This window comes from Nicotiana sylvestris, chromosome 2 (assembly GCF_000393655.2).
Source record: "Nicotiana sylvestris chromosome 2, ASM39365v2, whole genome shotgun sequence".
Lineage (NCBI taxonomy): Eukaryota > Viridiplantae > Streptophyta > Magnoliopsida > Solanales > Solanaceae > Nicotiana > Nicotiana sylvestris.
The window spans coordinates 9,327,364-9,349,980 of NC_091058.1; the positions used below are offsets into that span (position 1 = coordinate 9,327,364).

General features: G+C 37.4%; 1 protein-coding gene across 1 annotated transcript; it reads right to left on the reverse strand.

Moving 5' to 3' along the window:
• Positions 1-3,698: 3,698 nt before the first annotated feature.
• On the reverse strand, positions 3,699-6,091 carry LOC104213231 (expansin-A10-like). Its single transcript, XM_009762683.2, has 4 exons — positions 5,785-6,091; positions 5,541-5,675; positions 5,149-5,437; positions 3,699-4,432 (listed from the first exon to the last, which is right to left on the reverse strand). The coding sequence occupies exons 2-4, from the start codon at positions 5,665-5,667 to the stop codon at positions 4,126-4,128; spliced, it is 723 nt and encodes a 240-aa protein (XP_009760985.1). The 5' UTR covers positions 5,668-5,675; positions 5,785-6,091; the 3' UTR covers positions 3,699-4,125.
• Between the last annotated feature and the right edge of the window lie 16,526 nt (positions 6,092-22,617).

Below are 22,617 nucleotides of genomic sequence, written 5' to 3' on the forward strand. Positions count from 1 at the left end.
CTTGTCAGCTGAGCTGGCAACGCTTTCCCGAGGTTCTCAGAGGCAGGGCCGAGCATGCCCTCTATGACTGTCAAGGGTGGGTTTGGTGCTTTCGATCGATGTCGATAGTTCTCCGAAATTTTGGTACAACTTGATCGGGATCGATCTTGCCTTTGTATTCGATATTTATTCGTATGTTGTTTCGATCGATCTTCGAGACCAAGTCGAATCAGATACTGAGCTCGATAAGATACCAGGCTCGGCCGATCCTCGTGCTCGTTCGAGTATCGACCTTACCCGAGCGTCGAGTAAGTTTGATCTCCAAGTTCAGTTTTACCGTATACACTTTCTATAGTTAATAATTTTAAGAAACTCACTTACATGTGGCTTTGCTAATATTGCAGTTATAAAGGGACAAAAAAGTTTTTAGTCCACTTAAAAAATCAACATGGAATTTCACGTGACAATAAAGAGAAAAAAAATTCACATAACCAAAATTTGAAGAAAATGTTGCATTCCTTTCTAGCCATCACCAAACAAATCAATTTAGCCAAACACATATAAATAGGAAAAAAAAAAAAAAAGACATCAGAAACTCCTACTTAGTAAACACAAGAATGCCACCATCTTCTCAATCATACCAAGGCTACAGGGAGGTCAGTGAAATACTAATATTTCATATGCAGAAGAAAAGTTCTTAAATACCAAATAAAGATGAAATGTCGAAGCCAAATAGACGTAAATATCTAACAAAGATCAACTGATTCTAAAGGTTAACTTGTTTGAAATAACTTAAAAGAAAGTGACACATTCCTTTACTTGTAAATGTAAAACATTAAGGTGACCAAAAAATATGCATAATCATCCTCTACTTTTTTATGATTGATCACCACGGTACAAAATGCTTTAGTACCATGCATCAAGTGATTCTTCTCACCGGCTCTCAACAACTTGGCAAACTATTGTCCCGAACATTATAACTTTCAGGAAAAAATAAACAGCATCATAAGTTAGAATTAAATAAGATGAGTCGGGCAACCATCAAATACCATAGCCGTAGGTGCATAGCTGTCTTCAATATTCTTTGTTTTTTTTGTCACAATATAGGTAAGATTGAATTTTTCTGCAGTCGACTTCTGCGAAAGTGTCTTCTCTTTGTTTGCCATCAACGTCGTTTCTTACTTTTGTCTATCACATAAAAATAACAAATATATCATACTAATAAATTTTATTATATTCTCACTATAAAAATAAGAAGATTGATACTTATGTTAATGATAACAGATCAAGTGAGGAACTCTATTTTTATAGCGATTTTATGATTTTTAGAAGGTGAGAAATGTATTGCTATATCATCACTAGATACATCATTTAAAACGTTTGCTATTAATATATAATACTAAATCGTTATGTAAAATAATATAGAATGCAAGGTAAATAAATATTAAATTAGATAATCACTTAAAGAAGAATTTAAAAGTATGTTTCACGTAGTTTGAAACATATATGATGATGAACTAGAAATCTAGTATTACGAGTATAGAGCATAGACACGTAAATTGAAATAGTAACATGAAGTTATAATTTATAACCAAGATTAAATCATTGTTGTCTTACTTATTACATGTTCTACATATTATACAAACATCATATCCTTTTTGGCTGCTTCGTCTAGAAAGGAAGGAATATTCCTAAGAATTTTCTATGATATTGAGATCGCTCATTTTTAGTTTACTTGATTATAAAAATCAAATTAAGCCAAGATAAGTATTCTAGCCTCGGTTAGATTGCGGCCCTAACCACCTTATAAGAGATGATATGTGTTAAAAAAGCATTGACATTGAGTCTTCCAAGGCGGGGGCGGATTTAAATGTAGAAGTATGAGTTCACGTGAACCCATGCTCCCCTCCGGAATATAGCATTGTAATTTTTCTGATATTATACTTATTTATATCTTGATGAACCCACGCACGAGATGCATCTTTGGTCCGTTGGTAGCTAAGTGCCCCTTTGATATCCTCCAGGCTAGGCGTTCGATTGCCCTCTCCCCTTTATATTTTTTGTCTTTTCTTTTTCTGTTTCTTATCTTCCTTTTCCTTCTTTTCTTTTTTGGTTTCATTTTGTTGTTCTTCTTTTATTGTTTTATATTTTCTTTATTTATGTTTATTCTTTTCTCCCTTTTTCTTTTCATTCTTGAGTTTTAAAATTCCTAAAAAATTAAAATTCACATCTCCCCCTTACCTTATCTTTCTATCTCAACTTTTTTACGAACAACACTCATCCTCTAACTAATTTCTTTATCATTTATATCATTTATATTTTCCTTCAAATTTTTCTTTGATTTGTGAATTTTAAAATTTTAAGGTATAAAATTTGTTAAGAATAAGTGTAAACGGAATAATATTTCTTTGTGATAATAGTATTAACCATGGTTTGTTCGGTAAGTTATTGACATAGCAAATTTTGATGGAGTCAAGCTTGACGATAGTATAAGCTCACACTCTTAAAATCCTAGATACGCCTTAGTTCCAAAGGTTTGTATATTTGTATGTTGCCGCCTCTCTCAAAATTGTTTTCTTATACAGTAAGTTTGTGAATCCAACTAATTTTTCTATCATTTATATTTTCCTTCAAATTTTTCTTTGATTTGTGAAGTGAATTTTCATCAAATAACGACTCTATTATTAATCATTTTTAAGGTATAAAATTTGTTAAGAACAAGTGTAAACGGAATAATATTTCTTTGTGATAATAGTATTAACCATGGTTTGTTCGGTAAGTTATTGTCATAGCAAATTTTGATGGAGTAAAGCTAGACGGTAGTATAACGCACTCATACTCTTAAAATCCTAGATACGCTTTAGTTCCAAAGGTTTGTATATTTGTATGTTGCCGCCTCTCTCAAACTGTTTTCTTATACAGTAAGTTTGTGAATCCAACTACATTTCGTAACGTTAAAAGACTTGATTGAGTTAATCCAATTTCCTCTTGTACTGAGGTCTATATTCTGTTGTAGGAATAAGGTAAATGTTTTTGGTGGGTGAGTTTTGTTTTGTTATTATGACAGGCTGAGAACAGTGCCCACTTTGTTCAACTTGGAATAGTTAGAGGACCATTATTATTAATTTGTTTTCTTCTATGTCAACTTCCTCTACATTTCTCACCCTCACCCTCGTTGGAGAAAAAGAAAAAAGTTTAAACCCCACTGTAAGTAACTAGATCAGCCGCTTGCCCGCTGCAAATACAATTAGTATATGTTTTTAAAAATCAGTTTAATTAATTAACTTTCTTTTAGAACTTTTTTTGTTAACTCATTAGCGAAGGAGCATAGACATCTAACCTTAACCTTATGTTTCTCATTCCAAATTGTCAATATCAAAAATTATCTGCGCCGGGTGTGACCTCTTCAAACACTACGAGCTATGACATATAGTTCAACTAGCATCTCTTTGCTGAACTTCTTCCTATTCAAAAATTGTGAGAAGTGATAGACATAAATAAAGAAAAGTGAACAGTGAGAATTCATATATCTGACTTAAATATGCCAAGACTAGAGAATAGTTGTTATTATATTTTTTTGAGGTTGATGTGTAATTATTGTTATAGTTATAATAAAACTTTCTCATACCAAAATAACCAAAAAAGAAAGAAAGAAAAATACGCCATAACCTTTAAGAAATTGTAAGGTGGAGAGATTGCCCTTTACAAGACATTACACGTAATACAACTTAGAGTTTCCTTTTATTATAGTACAAGCATTTTTCCTTACAAACAAATAGTCTAGACAATTGGTACATTACATATACTCAGCATAATTAGTGCTTTAGCTCTTTTATAGTACAAAAGGTAGATATTTTTCTTCTATGCACACAATTTTGTAATGCTATTACTATAAAGTTGGGCAGTAAAAGCTCACAACTGCCTCTCCCTAAACGTCAATAACCACCCAAAAAAAAAGGTAGGCCAAATCAATTCCTTTTCTTCCACAATTGAAGGGCCAAGCAAAAAGTGCCAAATTGCGCTTTTCTCAGATTTTTTTTTTCTTTCTTAAATTATGGTGAGTAAAAGCCATTAATTTAAGGCCAACTCTAAAAATAATATTTAAATTAAATATATCGTAAGCGCTATACTTTAAAAAAATTGATATTAACGGAACTGTCCTCCAGTAAAAGTCTGGCCAAAGGACCAGGAATGAGGAGCTGCATTATAAGAAACAACAGTGCGACCATCACTTGTGGTGACTTTGAAAGATAAGCTTTGGCCATTGAGGTAAGCGTTATTTTGCCAATTTTGGCCCCAATTTCTTGACATTGGTTGCCACTGAGTTCTTGAACCCTTGATGTACAATGATCTTACATCTCCTGCACCTCCAACATTGGTCACAAGAACCAAGTTGAAGTAAGAGTGCCCATTGATTGTAAATCTAATTCCTCCCCTTCTTCTGCAAGGTACCCTGTAAATTTACACGTTCAAGAAAATTCAGTTTAGTTCGTCCCTGTAAAAGATGTACAATAAATTAAAGTTTAGTTACTCCCTCTAACTTAATTTATGTTATGCACTTTCCTTTTTAATTTGACCTAAAAAGAATAATATATTTTTATTTAAAAATATTTAGCTTTAAACTTATCATTTTACCTGTAATGAGATGACTTGCAACTACACAATATCTATGACTTGTTTTAGACCATAAATTTAAAAAAAATATATTTTTTTTTCCTTAAATTTCATGCATATATGCATCACATAAAATGGGACGAAGATAAAATTGTTACCCCCAATATAATAGCAAGGGAAAGGGTAAAAATACCATCTTTCTAGTTTACCAGATACCCCTCGGATCTATAATAAGTGACTATTTTGTCTATAGCACACCCCTTAATAAAATACAAACTCCTAGAAAACAAATACTTTTGACTAAATTACTATTAATTAAACTTTTCATATTGTTAACTTGGAAAAACAATAGTTAATTCATTCTTGATTATGTAAAAAGGACATCTATTTTGAACCAAATTAAAAAGACCAAAAATTACACCTGAAGGTTATACTTTGACTACGTCATATGATTGTCATTAAAAAATGATAATTCGTATGGTGAAAAGGGTAAGTTTGGACTTTTTCCCGATCAACAATGACATCTACTCAGTATACATAGTACTATTGAATTACCTTCGGTAGGCAACAGGAACAATGCCAGATCTATATTGAGCAATGCGCAAGTAGACAGGCTGAGAGAGATCAAAATGGTGATTTGGAGGATCACACCAACCACCTGGTGGGCAGAAATTTGTGGCTGTGACAGTAATGGTGCCAGGCAAGCAGTACTGTCGAGCATTCACACACCTTAGCTGAAAACATGCTCCACAACTCAAACCATTGTTGAACAACGCCGTGCTCAACGCAGCAGTGTTCGTCCCATAGCCTGTGCTATATAGATTTCCATATCCACAAGCCCCACCTGTGAAAATTCCGGAGCATTTTAGAAATATACCTATTATATGACTAAGGATAAAAAACTTACGCTTAAATCTGATAGTGTAAAAATTCTTTTATTATTGTACCCATAGTTCCAGAAGCATCGCCTCCACCGTAAAAAGTTGCGTGTGCATTGATCCAACCTCCATAATAGCCATGAACAGATTGAAACATGAGAGAAATTCCCATAAAAAGAAGTACTAAAATTGCCATTTTTTAACCTGCAGGGGAGAAAATTAAAGTTTAGTCCTATTAAAATTAGTGATGTACTTAATTACATGCTAGAAAAGTTGGAGAGAAATAAAACAAGAAGATGGAAAAATGACTCACGAGTATGTGTTTGCTTGACTGAAAAGAAAAGTGAGGTAATGAAGGGAAGATATCTGCACTCGTGGAGAATAAATAGAAGAACTAAACGGGTGGTTTTGGGACTTAAAATCAAAGGTCCAATATTAAATTAAGCTGACCAACTGCCAAATTTCTTACTGTAGTTTGGGACCATAAAATTGTAAATACTGACCAGTACTATTTTAATACTATATATATGGTAATTAAAATTGAAAATATAGAACTTTTGTTTTCTCTGGAAAGGAAAGCCGCGTGGTATAGTAGTAGTCCATTCAAGAATGAGGTCGACAGTAGACTAGTACAATTGTGATTGGTTATGGCTAATTGCTTTCTGTAGAGTAGGGCTACGTAGTAGTATTACTAACTTTTAAAGAAGATGGAAAACAACTGGGAACCATCAAAATCCGATCCATTTCTTATCAGATTCGTTATTTACCAGATTTTTGCATTTAATTGTGTGAGTTATCAGGAGTAATAAATTTGGTGAAAATCATGAGATAGATACGAGGGTTCAAATTCCAATATTGGACTAAAAATATCTCCAATCCATTTTATTTCATTTTTTGATATTTTTTCATAATATTTGATATTTTTAGATATTAAGAAGGAATTAACTAATTTTCTTTTTAAAGTTGCTCTTTGAGTAAAGGGCTTAGGAATATTGTTAACATGGTCGGATTCCTTAATATGTGTGAAAATAATCAAAAAAATCAATTAAAGTGAACGGGAGGAAGTAGATAATTTCATTTTATCTGATTAATTAAGTATTGATGGATAGTGGTACTTGTTATTTGTGCTGCTAAAAGCGTGTCCGATGAAATAGTTGAAGTGTACGAAAACTGACCTAAACACGACAAGAAAAAAGATCTTACCGGATTGTTAAGAGCTTGAGTTGTCTATTTTAAAGTAAAAAAAGCTTAATATAGGATTCCATTTTCAAGAAAAGAGTGGTGCAGCTTAGACAACCATGTCTTCAAGATAACAAGATTATTCCTCATTTCCTTTTGATTGATTTCATATAATATATTAGTTTGGTATAATTAATATACGCAGGACACACGTAACTGCAATCCTTCCGCTAATGTCGGAGCAAGATACTTTTACTATCTTCAGAATGTTGAGGGGAATAAAGAATATAATCTAATTATCTAACAACACAAGTTAATTCGCGCAAAATTTTCTAAATTTCCAATCTTAAAATAGAAAATTGCACCTAACAAAATAATAATAATTGGAAAATGTACTTCGTTCCGGATGCAAGTCTGTAAGTGTCTTGTTTTAGTATGCTAGTGGTACATATTGAGTTCACACTATTTTTTTTACTTCGATTTCCTAGTACCTTGCTATTGTACTGATATTGATGTTGCTTTTTTCATTTATTTTCTGATTTTTAAGTTGTTAATACTATCTTTCTGGCGTTTGTTGTTGTTACTGTTCTATTGTCCTTTTCATCTTCTTGTGTCGAGGGTAGGGGTAAGGTCTTTGCATACATTACCCTCCGTAAACTCCGCTTGTGAAATTATACTGCGTTGTTGTACTCAAAATCTAAAGTAATCGGAGTTCTAATTTTTCTGTGAGGTGGTTGGGTTAAGTAAATAGTGTTGACTAAGAAAATATAAACAAAACAGAGTAGACTAGTATAAGAATCAGACATGAGAACCCAGCATATCTAACTTAGGAGATTTTGAGGTCTTATCCATCATTTTCCCAGAAAGTCTTCCACTGATTACGGATTTGCTAGAAAATGAAAATCTTTTTATCCAGGCAAATGAGAAACCTAAGACAAGATAGGGTTCATTTATATATTTATTATTTTTTTTAAAAAAAGTGGAGATTTTGATGTAATAAAGTGAGTCCACATCTATCAAAGTCTCAAACAGCCAGAAAAGAAACTTTGACATTGAGGTTTTCACTTTTCCACATCTACACTGGGCAACCAGCTCAGACCATATTGTTGACTAATGAACATCACTGCTCTAAATATTTGTAAGTGAAAATTTATTACTTCACATTTAATATAGTCATCTGGTCATACAAATTTAGTTAAGAGAGATGTTATTAATGACAAATAAATTCAAAATTTGAGCCACATTATCTACTAGAAATTTGTGGCACATTATCTACTAGAAATTTGTGGCAACACTGCATTCACAATGTTGACCTAAGTCTAGTGTACACACAGGATTGAAGCGAATTTAGAATCAAGAGTTAGTTGGTTCAAAACGAGTAATCCATACATTTTTTTTATATATATATATTTCATTTGTATACATTCGTTTGCGCCAAAAGTAATTGGTTCAGTTGAACTCGCTGAGATCATCTCAAGATCTGATGCCCTGTGATATATACATACTTTCTGATCAAATCTTTCCTGGTGATGAAAGGAAGTAACAGCTGGGGCGGATGGAGCTTAAAGTTACCAGGTTCAACTGAACACAGTATTTTCGACGCGGAATATAAATTTACCAGTAAAAATAACTAAAATTGCTATAAATAATAGATGTGAACTCATAACTTTAAAAAAACAATAGGTTCAATACCAAAAATCTTGAAAATTGAACTCATAGAGCTTAAATCTTAATCCGCCTCTGAACAAAAAGTACTTTAACTGGAAGAACTCTTGCAATTTTCACCTGATTGTCAGACGTTGTATTATTTTGTTTGGTGTTTTCCTTCTTCTTGTTTTGTTCTGGAACTCTCCGATGTTAACACATCTATGAAGCTGTTTTCACTTACTACTAGTAGGAAATCACTTTTTTTTTTTAATTTCTGATAGTTTAAAAATTCCAACATCTGGCATTTTTATAATAATTATTTTTCCTGTAATTAGAGAGCATAATAATGAGAGTAAAAGCTTTGGGCAACGTTAAACTCCCCCGTAAGATAGATCCTAGAGGGATTCCAAAGTTAATTATTGTGTTAATGATTAATTACCAGTTTTACTGCAAACAGACGTCCAGCAATACATGTTGATCTTGACTAATTAACATAAGTAGCTGAACAAAAGATAATGCTGAATTCCTAATGATAAGAGTATTAGTGGATTAGTTCAAGGCGAAAGTAATGGCACATGATTGTGCCTTTTTCATGTGCAAACTGGGGTTTTAAAAGAAAGTGACATAAAGTCATTCATCGCATGATCATTCACTACTAATCCTTAATTTCTTTAATAATAATAATGACAATACTAGTACCAATAGTCGAGAATTTAGGACTAAAATATATAATTCCGTCTACAACAAGTGAGAGAAACTCTCATCCATCACTACAAACAACCAACGGAAAACCCACTCAAATCATCCAACATACCACCGGAACCACCGGACGACACTGTCATGGAAGAAGAAGAAGCAACCCAATCTCACTCCTGCAAGGAAATGCTACTTGATAAGCAAAGCACTACACAAGCGAACTACTACACTATAGAAATTCAATCCACCTTAACACAAGAAAAAGGCAAGGAAACTAGGTCCTATAATACTCTCTCAAGAGGATAAAAGCAGGCTCTATGAACCATGGCGTTACTCATTTATCATAAAGCTGTTTGGGAAAAAAATATCACACTACCTTCTCCGATCTAAACTAATTGATTTATGGAACTCATCCGAACAGTTAATCTTGATTGACCTAGGATGGGATTTTTTCATAGTCAAATTTAGTAAAGAGGAGAATCTAGTGAAATCTATACAAAAAGGACCATGGTTCATATCAGGGAATTTCCTCTCAGTAAGAAGATGGGAACCCAAATTTGTCCCACAGGAAGCAACTCTATCCTTCACTGCAATTTGGGTAAGACTACCACAACTACCCACCGAGTTTTATGACAAGGAAGTCCTAGAAAAAGTGGGCAGGGAACTAGAAAAACTCCTAAAAATTGATATATGCACCTCAGTCACTCTCAGAGGAAGATATGCAAGGATATGCATACAGGTACCCTTGGAAACACCAGTTGCTACCTCAGTCACAATAGAGGACCACAAATAGTTGGTACTCTATGAAGGAGAAAATGTTCTATGCACTGGTTGTAAAAGGATAGGGCACATCTTGAAAGAATGTCTACACAGACAAAGACAACAACAACCACAAAACCAAGACAGCCCAGAGTGCTCAAATACTAAGCAAAATGATGTTCCAGGCCATACACCAAACAAGGAGAAAGAAGAGGAATGGAAAGTGGTCTCCTACCCCAGAAGGCGTAAGAAAGAGTTCAACACAAAGCAAAATAAAGCTAAGGACAGGACTAAAAAGGATAAACCATCAACAAAGCCAGAAGGCATCAAAGTGAAAATGTTCGATGCTACATCCAGTAAGTTTCTTGAAACACAAACTTTCCATTACACCAATAAATCTAATACGTTACACGAAACGGACCGGATCCAACCCACTTTCACAAGAGGACCACAAGTTAAACAACAAAATACAACTGGGCAGCCCAGAAGAAAACGGCCCAACACAAGTGTTAAACGGAAAGCGAACCCAGGGAATGCCCAAATGCACACAAACTACAATCCGGGGCCATGACTCAAACAAAAGCAAAGACGGCCCCCATGACCACTAACCCAAACCAAATGGACACTACCCTACAACCAAAGTCAACACAGCCCAAAAACTAAGAGGAAAGCCAAAAATGGTAGACTGGGCCACCATACACCTCGGGGAAAATAAACCCCATGGTAGACCACGATGATAACCACTACAACACTACATCTCCCCTACCAACACCAACTGGAGAAAATCCCTCCATGAAAGATCAAGAGCCAAAGCAGTATAATCAAGAAATCTCCAGTGATTTGACAGAACCCATCAACTCAACCGGATATCAAATTAACCCCATTCCCAGCGTGTTAGACACAAACCCCAATATAATAAACATGATTATTGATCCCAATTCACAATCGTCAGAAACGCTTGATTACCCCAATATTCCATCATGTATTACCAACCCAAAAACGGATAGGAACAAGAAACCCAAAATTAGAACCAAATCCCCACCCCCACCCCCAACCTTCCTAACCTCCACCCTACCACCACCGGACCACCTACCAACATCATGGCTAGAGTTGGCACTCCATGGACAAGCCCTAAGCAACGATTCTCAATTAGGCGAGCAACAAATCTCCCTAATCATTCAGAACCCAGCAGGGGCTTGGGGATGCTTGGAGCTCAAATGTGGCAGTCAGTCATGGAGCAGACCCACCCAGCCAACATGAACATCAACAGCGACTTGTCTATCAAGACAAGATTCAACAGATCTTCAACAGTATCCCATTCTTCCTAGATCTCACAGTAGAGGATCTCTATGCAATACCTCAGTTCAAAATATTCATGCCGGAATCAACCCAGAAAACTTCACCTTCAAAGCAGGAGAAGCGGCCACAACCACCCCAGCAACAAACACCTCAATCGCCTTTGAGGAACATCTCCAAAGGAATTTCAATAGCCCTGGAGATACTGAGGAACAACGAGGCGCCAATGGACCACAAAGCAACACCAATCGACAATCTAGTGAGAGTGGACTCACTGTGGCTGGAAGCAGTAAGGGCGGTGAAATTCAGTGTGGACCACAGCGAGACATTGATCTTACTGTGCCCAAAGAATCTAGTTCGTTACAGATTGGACTTCTCATCTCACCTAAACCAAGGTACTCTCAAACTTCTACTAACCCTAACCCCAGTGATGAGATCCCAACAATCTCAACACAGGGGACGAGATGCGATGCAACCCCAGGGCAGCGAGAGAGCATCAACGAGCACCAGCTCTCCAACGCTGAACCCTCTAATGAATTTCATAATATGGAATGTTAGATAAGCAAACAGTGTGGAGTTTAAGTGGCACTGCTCTGAAATGGTCAAGATGCACAAGCCTATGATGTTGGTTCTCTTAGAGACCAAAATGGCAAACCACAAAAAGCTTACTGAGGAGCTTCAATTCGACATGCACAATCAGTTCCCTACTATTGGCCACTCTGGAGGTATAGTGATTATGTGGAGGGAAAATTCCCTCCAAGTTGATGAGGTAGTTGTCAACTCTTAGGGTATCCTTGCCATGGTCAAGGTATTATCCTCAAACCCACCCTGGTTGTTTTTCTGCAATTTATGCCAGTAACCACTTTGAGGATAGAAGAGGACTCTAGGATAGTCTTGTTGACATCTCAAAAACACACAAAGGAAGTTGGTTTGTGGGTGGGGACTTTAATGAAGTCCTTAAAGCAGAAGAAAAATTTGGGGGCAACCCTATAAACACCCACAGAAGCAACTCCTTCTGGAAATGCATTAACAATTGTCATCTTATAGACCTAGGGTTTAAAGGTAGCAAGTATACTTGGTCCAATAAGAGGTACAAAAACAAAACCTATCTTATACTTGAAAGAATTGACAGATGTTTGGCTAATAACCATTGGTTAAAAGAGTACCCTAAAGCAAACATCACTCACCTTCCTAGGACCCAGTCTGATCACTACCATATGCTTGTCAATCTAAGTAATACCAATCGTAGTCCCACCAATAAACCTTTCAAGTTTGAATCAATGTGGTGCAGCCACCCCATGTTTCAAAACCTAGTGAGGGACTCTTTCAAGCCTGACTCTACTCTAATCCCTTCCACCTTATTGTTCAAGGTTAATGCTCTCAATTGGAATAGGCATATCTTTGAAAACATCTTCCACAAAAAAAGGGTTGCTAGCAAAGATAGCAAGAATCCAGAAATCCATCATCTATCCCACCAACACCCCTTTACAAATCCTAGAAAACAACCTTATTGAGGAGTTTAACTCAATCTTAAAAAATGAAGAAGATTTTTTGGAAGATGAAGTCCAGAATCCAATGGCTCTCTGATGGAGATGCCAACATTAAATTCTTCCATACATCCACCCTAAATAGAAGGAGGAGGAACAAAATCCTTTCTCTCCAAAATGGAGATACTGAGGAACAACGAGGCGCCAATGGACCACGAAGCAACACCAATCGGCAATCTAGTGAAAGTGGACTCACTGTGGATGGAAGCAGTAAGGGCGGTGGAATTCAGTGTGGACCACAGCGAGACATTGATCTTACTGTGCCCAAAGAATCTAGTTCGTTACGGATTGGACTTCTCATCTCACCTGAACCAAGGTACTCTCAAACTTCTACTAACCCTAACCCCAGTGATGAAATTCCAACAATCTCAACACAGGGGACGAGATGTGATGCAACCCCAGGGCAGGGAGAAAGCATCAACGAGCACCAACCCTCCAACGTTGAACCCTCTAATGAATTTCATAATATGGAATGTTAGAGGAGAAAACAGTGTGGAGTTTAAGCGGCACTGCTCTGAAATGGTCAAGATGCACAAGCCTATGATGTTGGTTCTCTTAGAGACCAAAATGGCAGACCACAAAAAGCTTACAGAGGAGCTTCAATTCGACATGCACATTCAGTTCCCTACTATTGGCCACTCTGGAGGCATAGTGATTATATGGAGGGGAAATTCCCTCCAAGTTGATGAGGTAGCTGTCAACTCTCATGATATCCATGTCATGATCAAGGTATTACCCTCAAACTCACCCTGGTTGTTTTTCTGCAATTTATGCCAGTAACCACTTTGAGGATAGAAGAGGACTCTGGGATAGTCTTGTTGACATCTCAAAAACACACAAAGGAAGTTGGTTTGTGGGTGGGGACTTTAATGAAGTCCTTAAAGCAGAAGAAAAATTTGGGGGCAACCCTATAAACACCCACAGAAGCAACTCCTTCTGGAATTGCATTAACAACTGTCATCTTATAAACCTAGGGTTTAAAGGTAGTTGGTCCAATAAGAGGTACAAAAACACAACCTATCTAATACTTTAAAGAATTGACAGATGTTTGGCTAATAACCACTGGTTAAAAGAGTACCCTGAAGCAAACATCACTCACCTTCCTAAGACCCAGTCTAATCACTGCCCTATGCTTGTCAATCTAAGTAATACCAATCCTAGTCCCACCAATAAACCTTTCAGGTTTGAATCAATATGGTGCAGCCACCCCATGTTTCAAAACCTAGTGAGGGACTCTTTTAAGCCTGACTCTACTCTAATCCCTTCCACCTCCTTGTTCAAGGTTAATGCTCTCAATTGGAATAGGCATATCTTTGAAAACATCTTCCACAAAAAAAAGGTTGTTGGCGGGGATAGTATGAATCTAGAAATCCATCATCTATCCCACCAGTACCCCTTTACAAAACCTGGAAAACAACCTCATTGAGGAGCTTAACTCAATCTTAAAAAATGAAGAAGATTTTTGGAAGATGAAATCCAGAATCCAATGGCTCTCTGATGGAGATGCCAACATTAAATTCTTCCATACATCCACCCTAAATAGAAGAAGGAGGAACAAAATCCTTTCCCTCCAAAATGGAGATACTGAGGAACAACGAGGCGCTAATGGACCACGAAGCAACACCAATCGACAATCTAGTGAGAGTTGACTCACTGTGGCTGGAAGTAGTAAGGGCGGTGGAATTCAGTGTGGACCACAGCAAGACATTGATCTTATTGTTTCCAAAAAATCTAGTTCGTTACGGATTAGACTTCTCATATCACCTGAACCAAGGTACTCTCAAACTTCTACTAACCCTAACCCCAGTGATGAGATCCCAACAATCTCAACACAAGGGATGAGATGCGATGCAACCCCAGGGCAGGGAGAAAGTATCAACGAGCACCAGCCCTCCAACGCTGAACCCTCTTATAAATTTCATAATATGGAATGTTAGAGGAGAAAACAGTGTGGAGTTTAAGCGGCACTGCTCTGAAATGGTCAAGATGCATAAGCCTATGATGTTGGTTCTCTTAGAGACCAAAATGGCAGACCATAAAAAGCTTGTTGAGGATCTTCAATTCGACATGCACATTCAGTTCCCTACTATTGGCCACTCTGGAGGCATAGTGATTATGTGGAGGGGAAATTCCCTCCAAGTTGATGAGGTAGCTGTCAACTCTCAGGGTATGCATGCCATGATCAAGGTATTACCCTCAAACCCACCCTGGTTGTTTTTCTGCAATTTATGCCAGTAACCACTTTGAGGATAGAAGAGGACTCTGGGATAGTCTTGTTGATATCTCAAAAACACATAAAGGAAGTTGGTTTGTGGGTGGGGACTTTAATGAAGTCCTTAAAGTAGAAGAAATATTTGGGGGCAACCCTATAAACACCCACAGAAGCAACTCCTTCTGGAATTGCATTAACAACTGTCATCTTATAGACCTAGGGTTTAAAGGTAGTTGGTCCAATAAGAGGTACAAAAACACAACATATCTAATACTTGAAAGAATTGACAGATGTTTGGCTAATAACCACTGGTTAAAAGAGTACCCTGAAGCAAACATCACTCATCTTCCTAGGACCCAGTCTGATCACTGCCCTATGCTTGTCAATCTAAGTAATACCAATCCTAGTCCCACCAATAAACCTTTCAGGTTTGAATCAATATGGTGCATCCACCCCATGTTTCAAAACCTAGTGAGGGACTCTTTCAAGCCTGACTCTACTCTAATCCCCTCCACCTCCTTGTTCAAGGTTAATGCTCTCAATTGGAATAGGCATATCTTTGAAAACATCTTCCACAAAAAAAAGGTTGCTAGCAAGGATAGCAGGAATCCAGAAATCCATCATCTATCCCACTAGCACCCCTTTACAAATCTTGGAAAACAACCTCATTGAAGAGCTTAACTCACTCTTAAAAAATGAAGAAGATTTTTGGAAGATGAAGTCTAGAATCCAATGGCTCTCTGATGGAGATTCCAACATTAAATTCTTTCATGCATCCACCCTAAATAGAAAAAGGAGGAACAAAATCCTTTCCCTCCAAAATGGAGATACTGAGGAACAACGAGGCGCCAATGGACCACGAAGCAATACCAATCGACAATCTAGTGAGAGTGGACTCACTGTGGCTGGAAGCAGTAAGGGCGGTGGAATTTAGTGTGGACCACAGCGAGACAATGATCTTACTGTGCCCAAAGAATCTAGTTCGTTACTGATTGGACTTCTCATCTCACCTGAACCAAGGTACTCTCAAACTTCTACTAACCCTAACCCCAATGATGAGATCCCAACAATCTCAACACAGGGGACGAGATGCGATGCTACCCTAGGGCAGGGAGAAAGCATCAACGAGCACTAGCCCTCCAACGTTGAACCCTCTTATGAATTTCATAATATGGAATGTTAGAGGAGCAAACAGTGTGGAGTTTAAGCGGCACTGCTCTGAAATGGTCAAGATGCACAAGCCTATGATGTTGGTTCTCTTAGAGACCAAAATGGCAGACCACAAAAAGCTTACTGAGGAGCTTCAATTCGACATGCACATTCAGTTCCCTACTATTGGCCACTCTGGAGGCATAGTGATTATGTGGAGGGAAAATTCCCTCCAAGTTGATGAGGTAGCTGTCAACTCTCAGGGTATCCTTGCCATGGTCAAGGTATTACCCTCAAACCCACCTGGTTGTTTTTCTGCAATTTATGCCAGTAACCACTTTGAGGATAGAAAAGGACTCTAGGATAGTCTTGTTGACATCTCAAAAACACACAAAGGAAGTTGGTTTGTGGGTGGGGACTTTAATGAAGTCCTTAAAGCAGAAGAAAAATTTGGGGGCAACCCTATAAACACCCACAGAAGCAACTCCTTCTAGAATTGCATTAACAACTGTCATCTTATAGACCTAGGGTTTAAAGGTAGCAAGTATACTTGGTCCAATAAGAGGTACAAAAACACAACCTATCTAATACTTGAAAGAATTGACAGATGTTTGGCTAATAACCACTGGTTAAAAGAGTAACTTGAAGCAAACATCACTCATCTTCCTAGGACCCAGTCTGATCACTGCCCTATGCTTGTCAATCTAAGTAATACCAATCCTAGTCCCACCAATAAACCTTCCAGGTTTGAATCAATGTGGTGCAGCCACCCTATGTTTCAAAACCTAGTGAGGGACTCTTTCAAGCCTGACTCTACGCTAATCCTTTCCACCTCTTTATTCAAGGTTAATGCTCTCAATTGGAATGGGCATATATTTGAAAACATCTTCCACAAAAAAAAGGTTGCTAGCAATGATAGCAGGAATCCAGAAATCTATCATATATCCCACCAGCACCCCTTTATAAATCCTGGAAAATAACCTCATTGAGGAGCTTAACTCAATCTTAAAAATTGAAGAAGATTTTTGGAAGATGAAGTCCAGAATCCAATGGCTCTCTGATGGAGATGCCAACATTAAATTTTTCCATACATCCACCCTAAATAGAAGAAGGAGGAACAAAATCATTTCCCTCCAAAATGACTTTGGTCAGTGGATGTTTGAGGAAGGGGATATCAAGCAGGCAATCTCAAAGTTCTTCCAAGAACTCTATACCTCATCCCTCCCATATTCTCAGAATTGTTTATCTTCCACTAAAATCCAAGGGCACTGCCTCTCCCAGACTCAGCAAACAACAATTGGAATGCCTCTAAGGGATAGTGAAATTAAGAATGCCATCTTCTCCTTCAAACCATTCAAAGCTCCTGGGCCAGATAGCCTTCACCCTTTCTTCTACCAAAAATACTAGGACATAGTGGGTAAAGATGTCACTCTTTTCTACAAAAATTGTTTTTCCACATCAACTATGGACCTAGTCATGAATGAAACCCTTATATGCCTCATTCCAAAATGCCCTCAAGCCATAATGATCAAAAACTTCAGACTCATAGGCTTATGCAACACTGTCTACAAGACAGTAACAAAAATCATTGTCAATAGGATCAAGGCTTACCTCCCCTACATCATTGGGCTTAGCCAGGCCAGCTTCCTCTCCAATAGGAAAGCTTCAAATAATGCCATTATAGTCCAAGAGTACATCTCCCACTTTGGGAAAATGAAGGGAAAATCCAGTAACATGATCTTTAAAATTGACCTGGAGAAGGCTTTTGATAGACTTGAATGGTCTTTCATTAAGCAAACCATCCATGGTTTCAAATTCCCGAACACAATCATCAATCTCATCATGTCATGAATTAGTTCCTCCACCATCTATATAATTGTCAATGGAGAGCAAACTACCCCTTTCATGCCCACCAGGGTCATTAGGCAGGGTGACCTCCTCCCCTATACATGTGCATCATGTGTATGGAAAGGCTTTCAAGAGCCATTGACAATAATGTCACCCAAAGGGAATGACACCCAATCAGCATTAGCAGAAGTGGCCCTAAATATCCCATCTCTTCTTTGCTGATGACTTAACTCTCTTTGCAACTGCAAACCTCTCAAGTTGCAACACAATCATGAATACCCTTAATTCCTTCAATCTAGCATCCGGGCAAAAGATCATTCTCAACAAGTCCAAAGTATGCTTCAGTGCTAACTGCCAACCTCATCAAATGGAGCTCATCTCAAACACTCTCTCCATAAAAGCATCAACAAACTTTGGGAATTACATGGGGTTCCCTATTTTCCACAAAAGACCCACTCACAGTGATTTTCAATTCATTATTGATCATCTCCACTCAAAAATGGCTGGTTAGAAAACAAGCATGCTTAACATGTCTGGAAGGACCACTCTGGCAAAAGCATCACTAAACTCAATCCCTAATCATGTCATGCAATACATCAAACTGCCATAAAAAACAAACAAAAAAATGATAAAGTTCAGAGGAACTTCATCTGGAGCACCACTGCTACTAAGAAGAAAATGCACCTGATATCTTGGGACACAGTTACAAAGTCTAAGGATAATGGGGTACTGGGGATTCAGAAAGCTGAATTAAAAAATAAAGCTCAGCACTCAGGCCTTGCTTGGAGGCTATACTAAAAACCCCACAATCCTTTGGGCAAAAACTCTTATTGCTAAACACTGCAATTGGAGGAACCCTCCCAAAAAAAGCAAAGTCCCACACCTAGAAATGCATCCTAAAAGAATGGGAAACATGCATGCAAGCAAAAAGATGGGTAGTTCATACAGGAAACAGAGTTAGTTTCTTTAATGACCCTTGGATAAATAACCTCCCTGCTATAAGGTCCCTAATTCAAGGTCCTCTGACAAGAGAAGACATGTCCAAAACAGTTGCAAATGTCCATCAAAATGGAGTTTGGGACCTCTCTACTCTCTCTCTCTCTCTCTCTCTCACCATCCCCCAAAATATCCAAAACTCCATCCACAACACTTTCATTCCATCCAACCCAGTCAACGAAGATAGAATGATATTGGGAGCCACACCAAATGGTCTCTACTCCACAAAATCTGCCTATTCAATATTGGACCAAGGACAGGAAACCATGACCCACAATTACACATGGATTTGGAAATTAAAAGTACCCAAAAAATCCAATCCTTCTTCTGGTTGCTTTTCCATGAAAGGCTCCCCACTGGAGCCTACCTATATTATGTTGGGGTACAATCAAACCCCAGTTGCCACCAATGCAGTCAGGCCAATGAAACATCAGTACACATCTTCTTTGAATGTACCATTTCACATACTTTCTGGCAAAACATCATCTCCCAAAGCAATACGGAAACAAATACTTTTATCCCTATGTTCACATACACAGATTGGCCAACCACTTGGGCATCTCTAAAGAAAAAAGCCTACAACAGCATCATTACTTGGGAAGAGCTCATCCCTTTCTGTTTTTGGCAAATATGGCTAACAAGGAATAATAACCTCTTCAATAACAGAAAAGATAGGGCAGACTCAAAATGTGCAATAGCAAAGGCCACTGAATATGCTATAATGATGCTGGATAAAGAACCCAAAAATATGAAAAATATCTGGGTAAAATGGGAGCCGCCAAACAACAACTCCTACAAGCTTAACACTGATGGAGCTGCAACAGGGAATCCGGGAAAGGGAGGACTAGGGGGAGTCTTCAGAAATGCAAATGAAAACTGGATATTGGGCTATATGGGCTCAATCCAACACACCACTAACACCCAAACAGAACTACTAGCTCTCCTTAAAGGTCTGCAAATCGTAGAAGAAAGACAATTCACTCCCTTGGAAATAAACACTCACTCAACAGAGGTAATTAGAATGCTAATTAAGGGGAACCTCTATTTTGACTTACTTATTCATGAATGCAGGTCAATCGTCCAAATGCTAGGCGCCGTGGTGGTGAAGCACAGTTACAGAGAGACCAACAAAGTTGTTGACATGCTGGCGAAGGAAGGGGCAAGGAAAAAAAAATTGAAGATGTATTTGTAACAACAGTTCCTCCGATGTTTGTCAATCATGTCTTTTGGGCAAACATCGCAGGACCTGCGTTTGAAAGGAAAACACTGTAATAGTGATATCAGTAGCATGCTAGAGGGGGTATCACATACCCACCCACAAACACTCTTTTGTAAACGCCCACGGATAGTTTGTTTTAATTATAATATGCATCCGCTTAACAAAAAAAAAAAAAAAAGAGAGAATTTAGGACTGTTTTATCCCTCACAACTGTCTTGTTCACTAAAAATTATTTTTTTTTTAAAAACGTGATTTCAGGAAGTTAGAATGTCATATCGTCCCACTGCTTTCGTACAACTGGCTCTTAATTCTCTATCGTACTTGAGAAATTTCCTGTGCATGTTTTGACGTAGTTTTGAGGCTCCACTTTCAGAGTTGTAATCCATTATAATTTTAATTAATGATGCCATTAATATCACATTTATGATCAAACTTCGAACGCAATGCTTGAACTTCACCATGGTATTAGCAACTTGAAAAAAGCATCCTTTTTCTCTCACATCCTAAGACCGACATTTTCTTTACCAAGAAAAGAAGGTATTATTGGAGAATAAAAAAACAAAAAACAAAGTCATATAAATGAGAAAAGTTTAGTACTCCTTGTTGAAGATTTCTGAAGAAACCAAAAAGAATTGATCCAAATTTATTTCTCATAAAATATCTTAATTATATTTCACGCTCGGTTACATGCTTATATTAACTTTTTCTATTTTTTTAACCGATTTATGTATCGGATGTCATTCACCCAGCGGGTGGAAATTAATGATTGGCTTTATCTATAACGATTTTGGATTTGTTCATACTAATCAAATTATATCTGGTTTTTGAGGTCATTTATTACTCTTGCCGTTTACAAACACTCTCATGTTTGCTCTTATTTTTAATGCAGATCTAGCGTAGATTGGGTGGACTCAATATTTCAAAATACTTCGGGAAAAAATTTTAAATTTACCTCTCTTCTTTTGACTATGGTTAAAAATTACTCTCCATTATTTAAAGTTGGGGCTTTATTGACGCTAAATCCAAAAACAAGACGATTTGCTAATTAGCAAGATAAGAGTATAAATAACCCTAAAGTATAATAGGAGCCAAGGTAAAACCAAGATATTTGTACGATAGGAAGACGTCTTTTTTACTCTTCTCCCGAACAAAAATGGAAAGAAAATGTCGGCTGATAGAGTGGAGTAAAAGCAATGGTCATGTAACTGCATAGAGCTGCTAGTGAATAGGCATGTATTATGCGCATATATAGACGTGCATAGGCGAATTTCAGGATTTAATTTGTGTTGATTCAAGCCTTCAAGGTTCTTAGCATGAACCCATCATATTTTAAAATTTATTGGGTAATATCTACTATTTGTTGCAGTTTTGATGAATTTTACAATACATAAACTTATGTATCGCGTCGAAAAGACTGGGTTCAGATGAACTCGGTAACGTAAAGTTGCATCCGCCCGGCAGATATGAGCCTAAGAAATACGGAGAGTTAGGGTCCAGAATACTAAATGGGGTTAAGGCAACAACCAGCATGTAGAAACACTATGTGAACCAACGACATGTATAAGTTAGTTGCAGAGTTATATCACAAGCTGTACAGGCAAATTTTATTTTGTTGAAAGAGCAAGTCCTTTCTGGTGGTGTGGGCAGTGGCTGACAAAAGGGTGGTCCATTACACTATTAAAATTGACAACTACCTAAAGCGACACACTCCCACATAGTTACATACGCACATGAGGAGTTATGAGTCTTATGACAATTGATAGGTAGAAAATCTCAATATAGATTCACATGTCCAGCCCCTGGGAACTAAGAATTAATTAAGAACCTACAGATATGATCTTAGCCAACACTATCTAACTACGATATATAAGCACAAATCAAATGGCTACATGCACTCGGCTGTGGTTTCGATGTCAGTTGAAGCGAGCATACATGCACTCGGCTGCCAGGGGCGGATTCATAATTTAAATTTTATGATTTTAACTTTTGTACTGAACACATTATACTTATGTGTGTGTATGACATGTCGAAAATACTGGATTAACCGAGTAAATATAAGCCGCACTCACCTCTGCCCTTCTCCTTAAGGTTAAATGGAAGCTAAAGGTAACGTTTGTATTACATGTTTTATTAATGATCGAAGGAGGAAGGAAGAAATGAAACAGTAGTTTATTATTATTATTTTGAAAAAGGGAATGAGTTGGAGTAAGTTTGTAATTATTGACTTTCTTTCCAGGGGTTTTTGTATAACAATGGCTAAATTATCGGAAATGAGGATGTAAAACAACAAAATGGCGAAACAAAATAAGACGTAAAAATTTAGAATTTGTTCATTTCTGGGTAGCAAGCATCCAGCTATTATACCACTAGGAGGTGTCCACTTCCGATGCAATATGTCCCGCTTGACATGATGGCATCGCCATCCAACTTCCAAGAAATAAACGACTTACTTTCCATTTTCTTTTTGGGTTAACATTTTCAACTTTAAGAAATCACGAATTCCTCCATAACATAATCTATATTAATCGGCCTAGTTACCTATCCAGGTTTTGTAGTCAAGCCGATTAATATAAGATTATATGAAAGGATCAAATAACA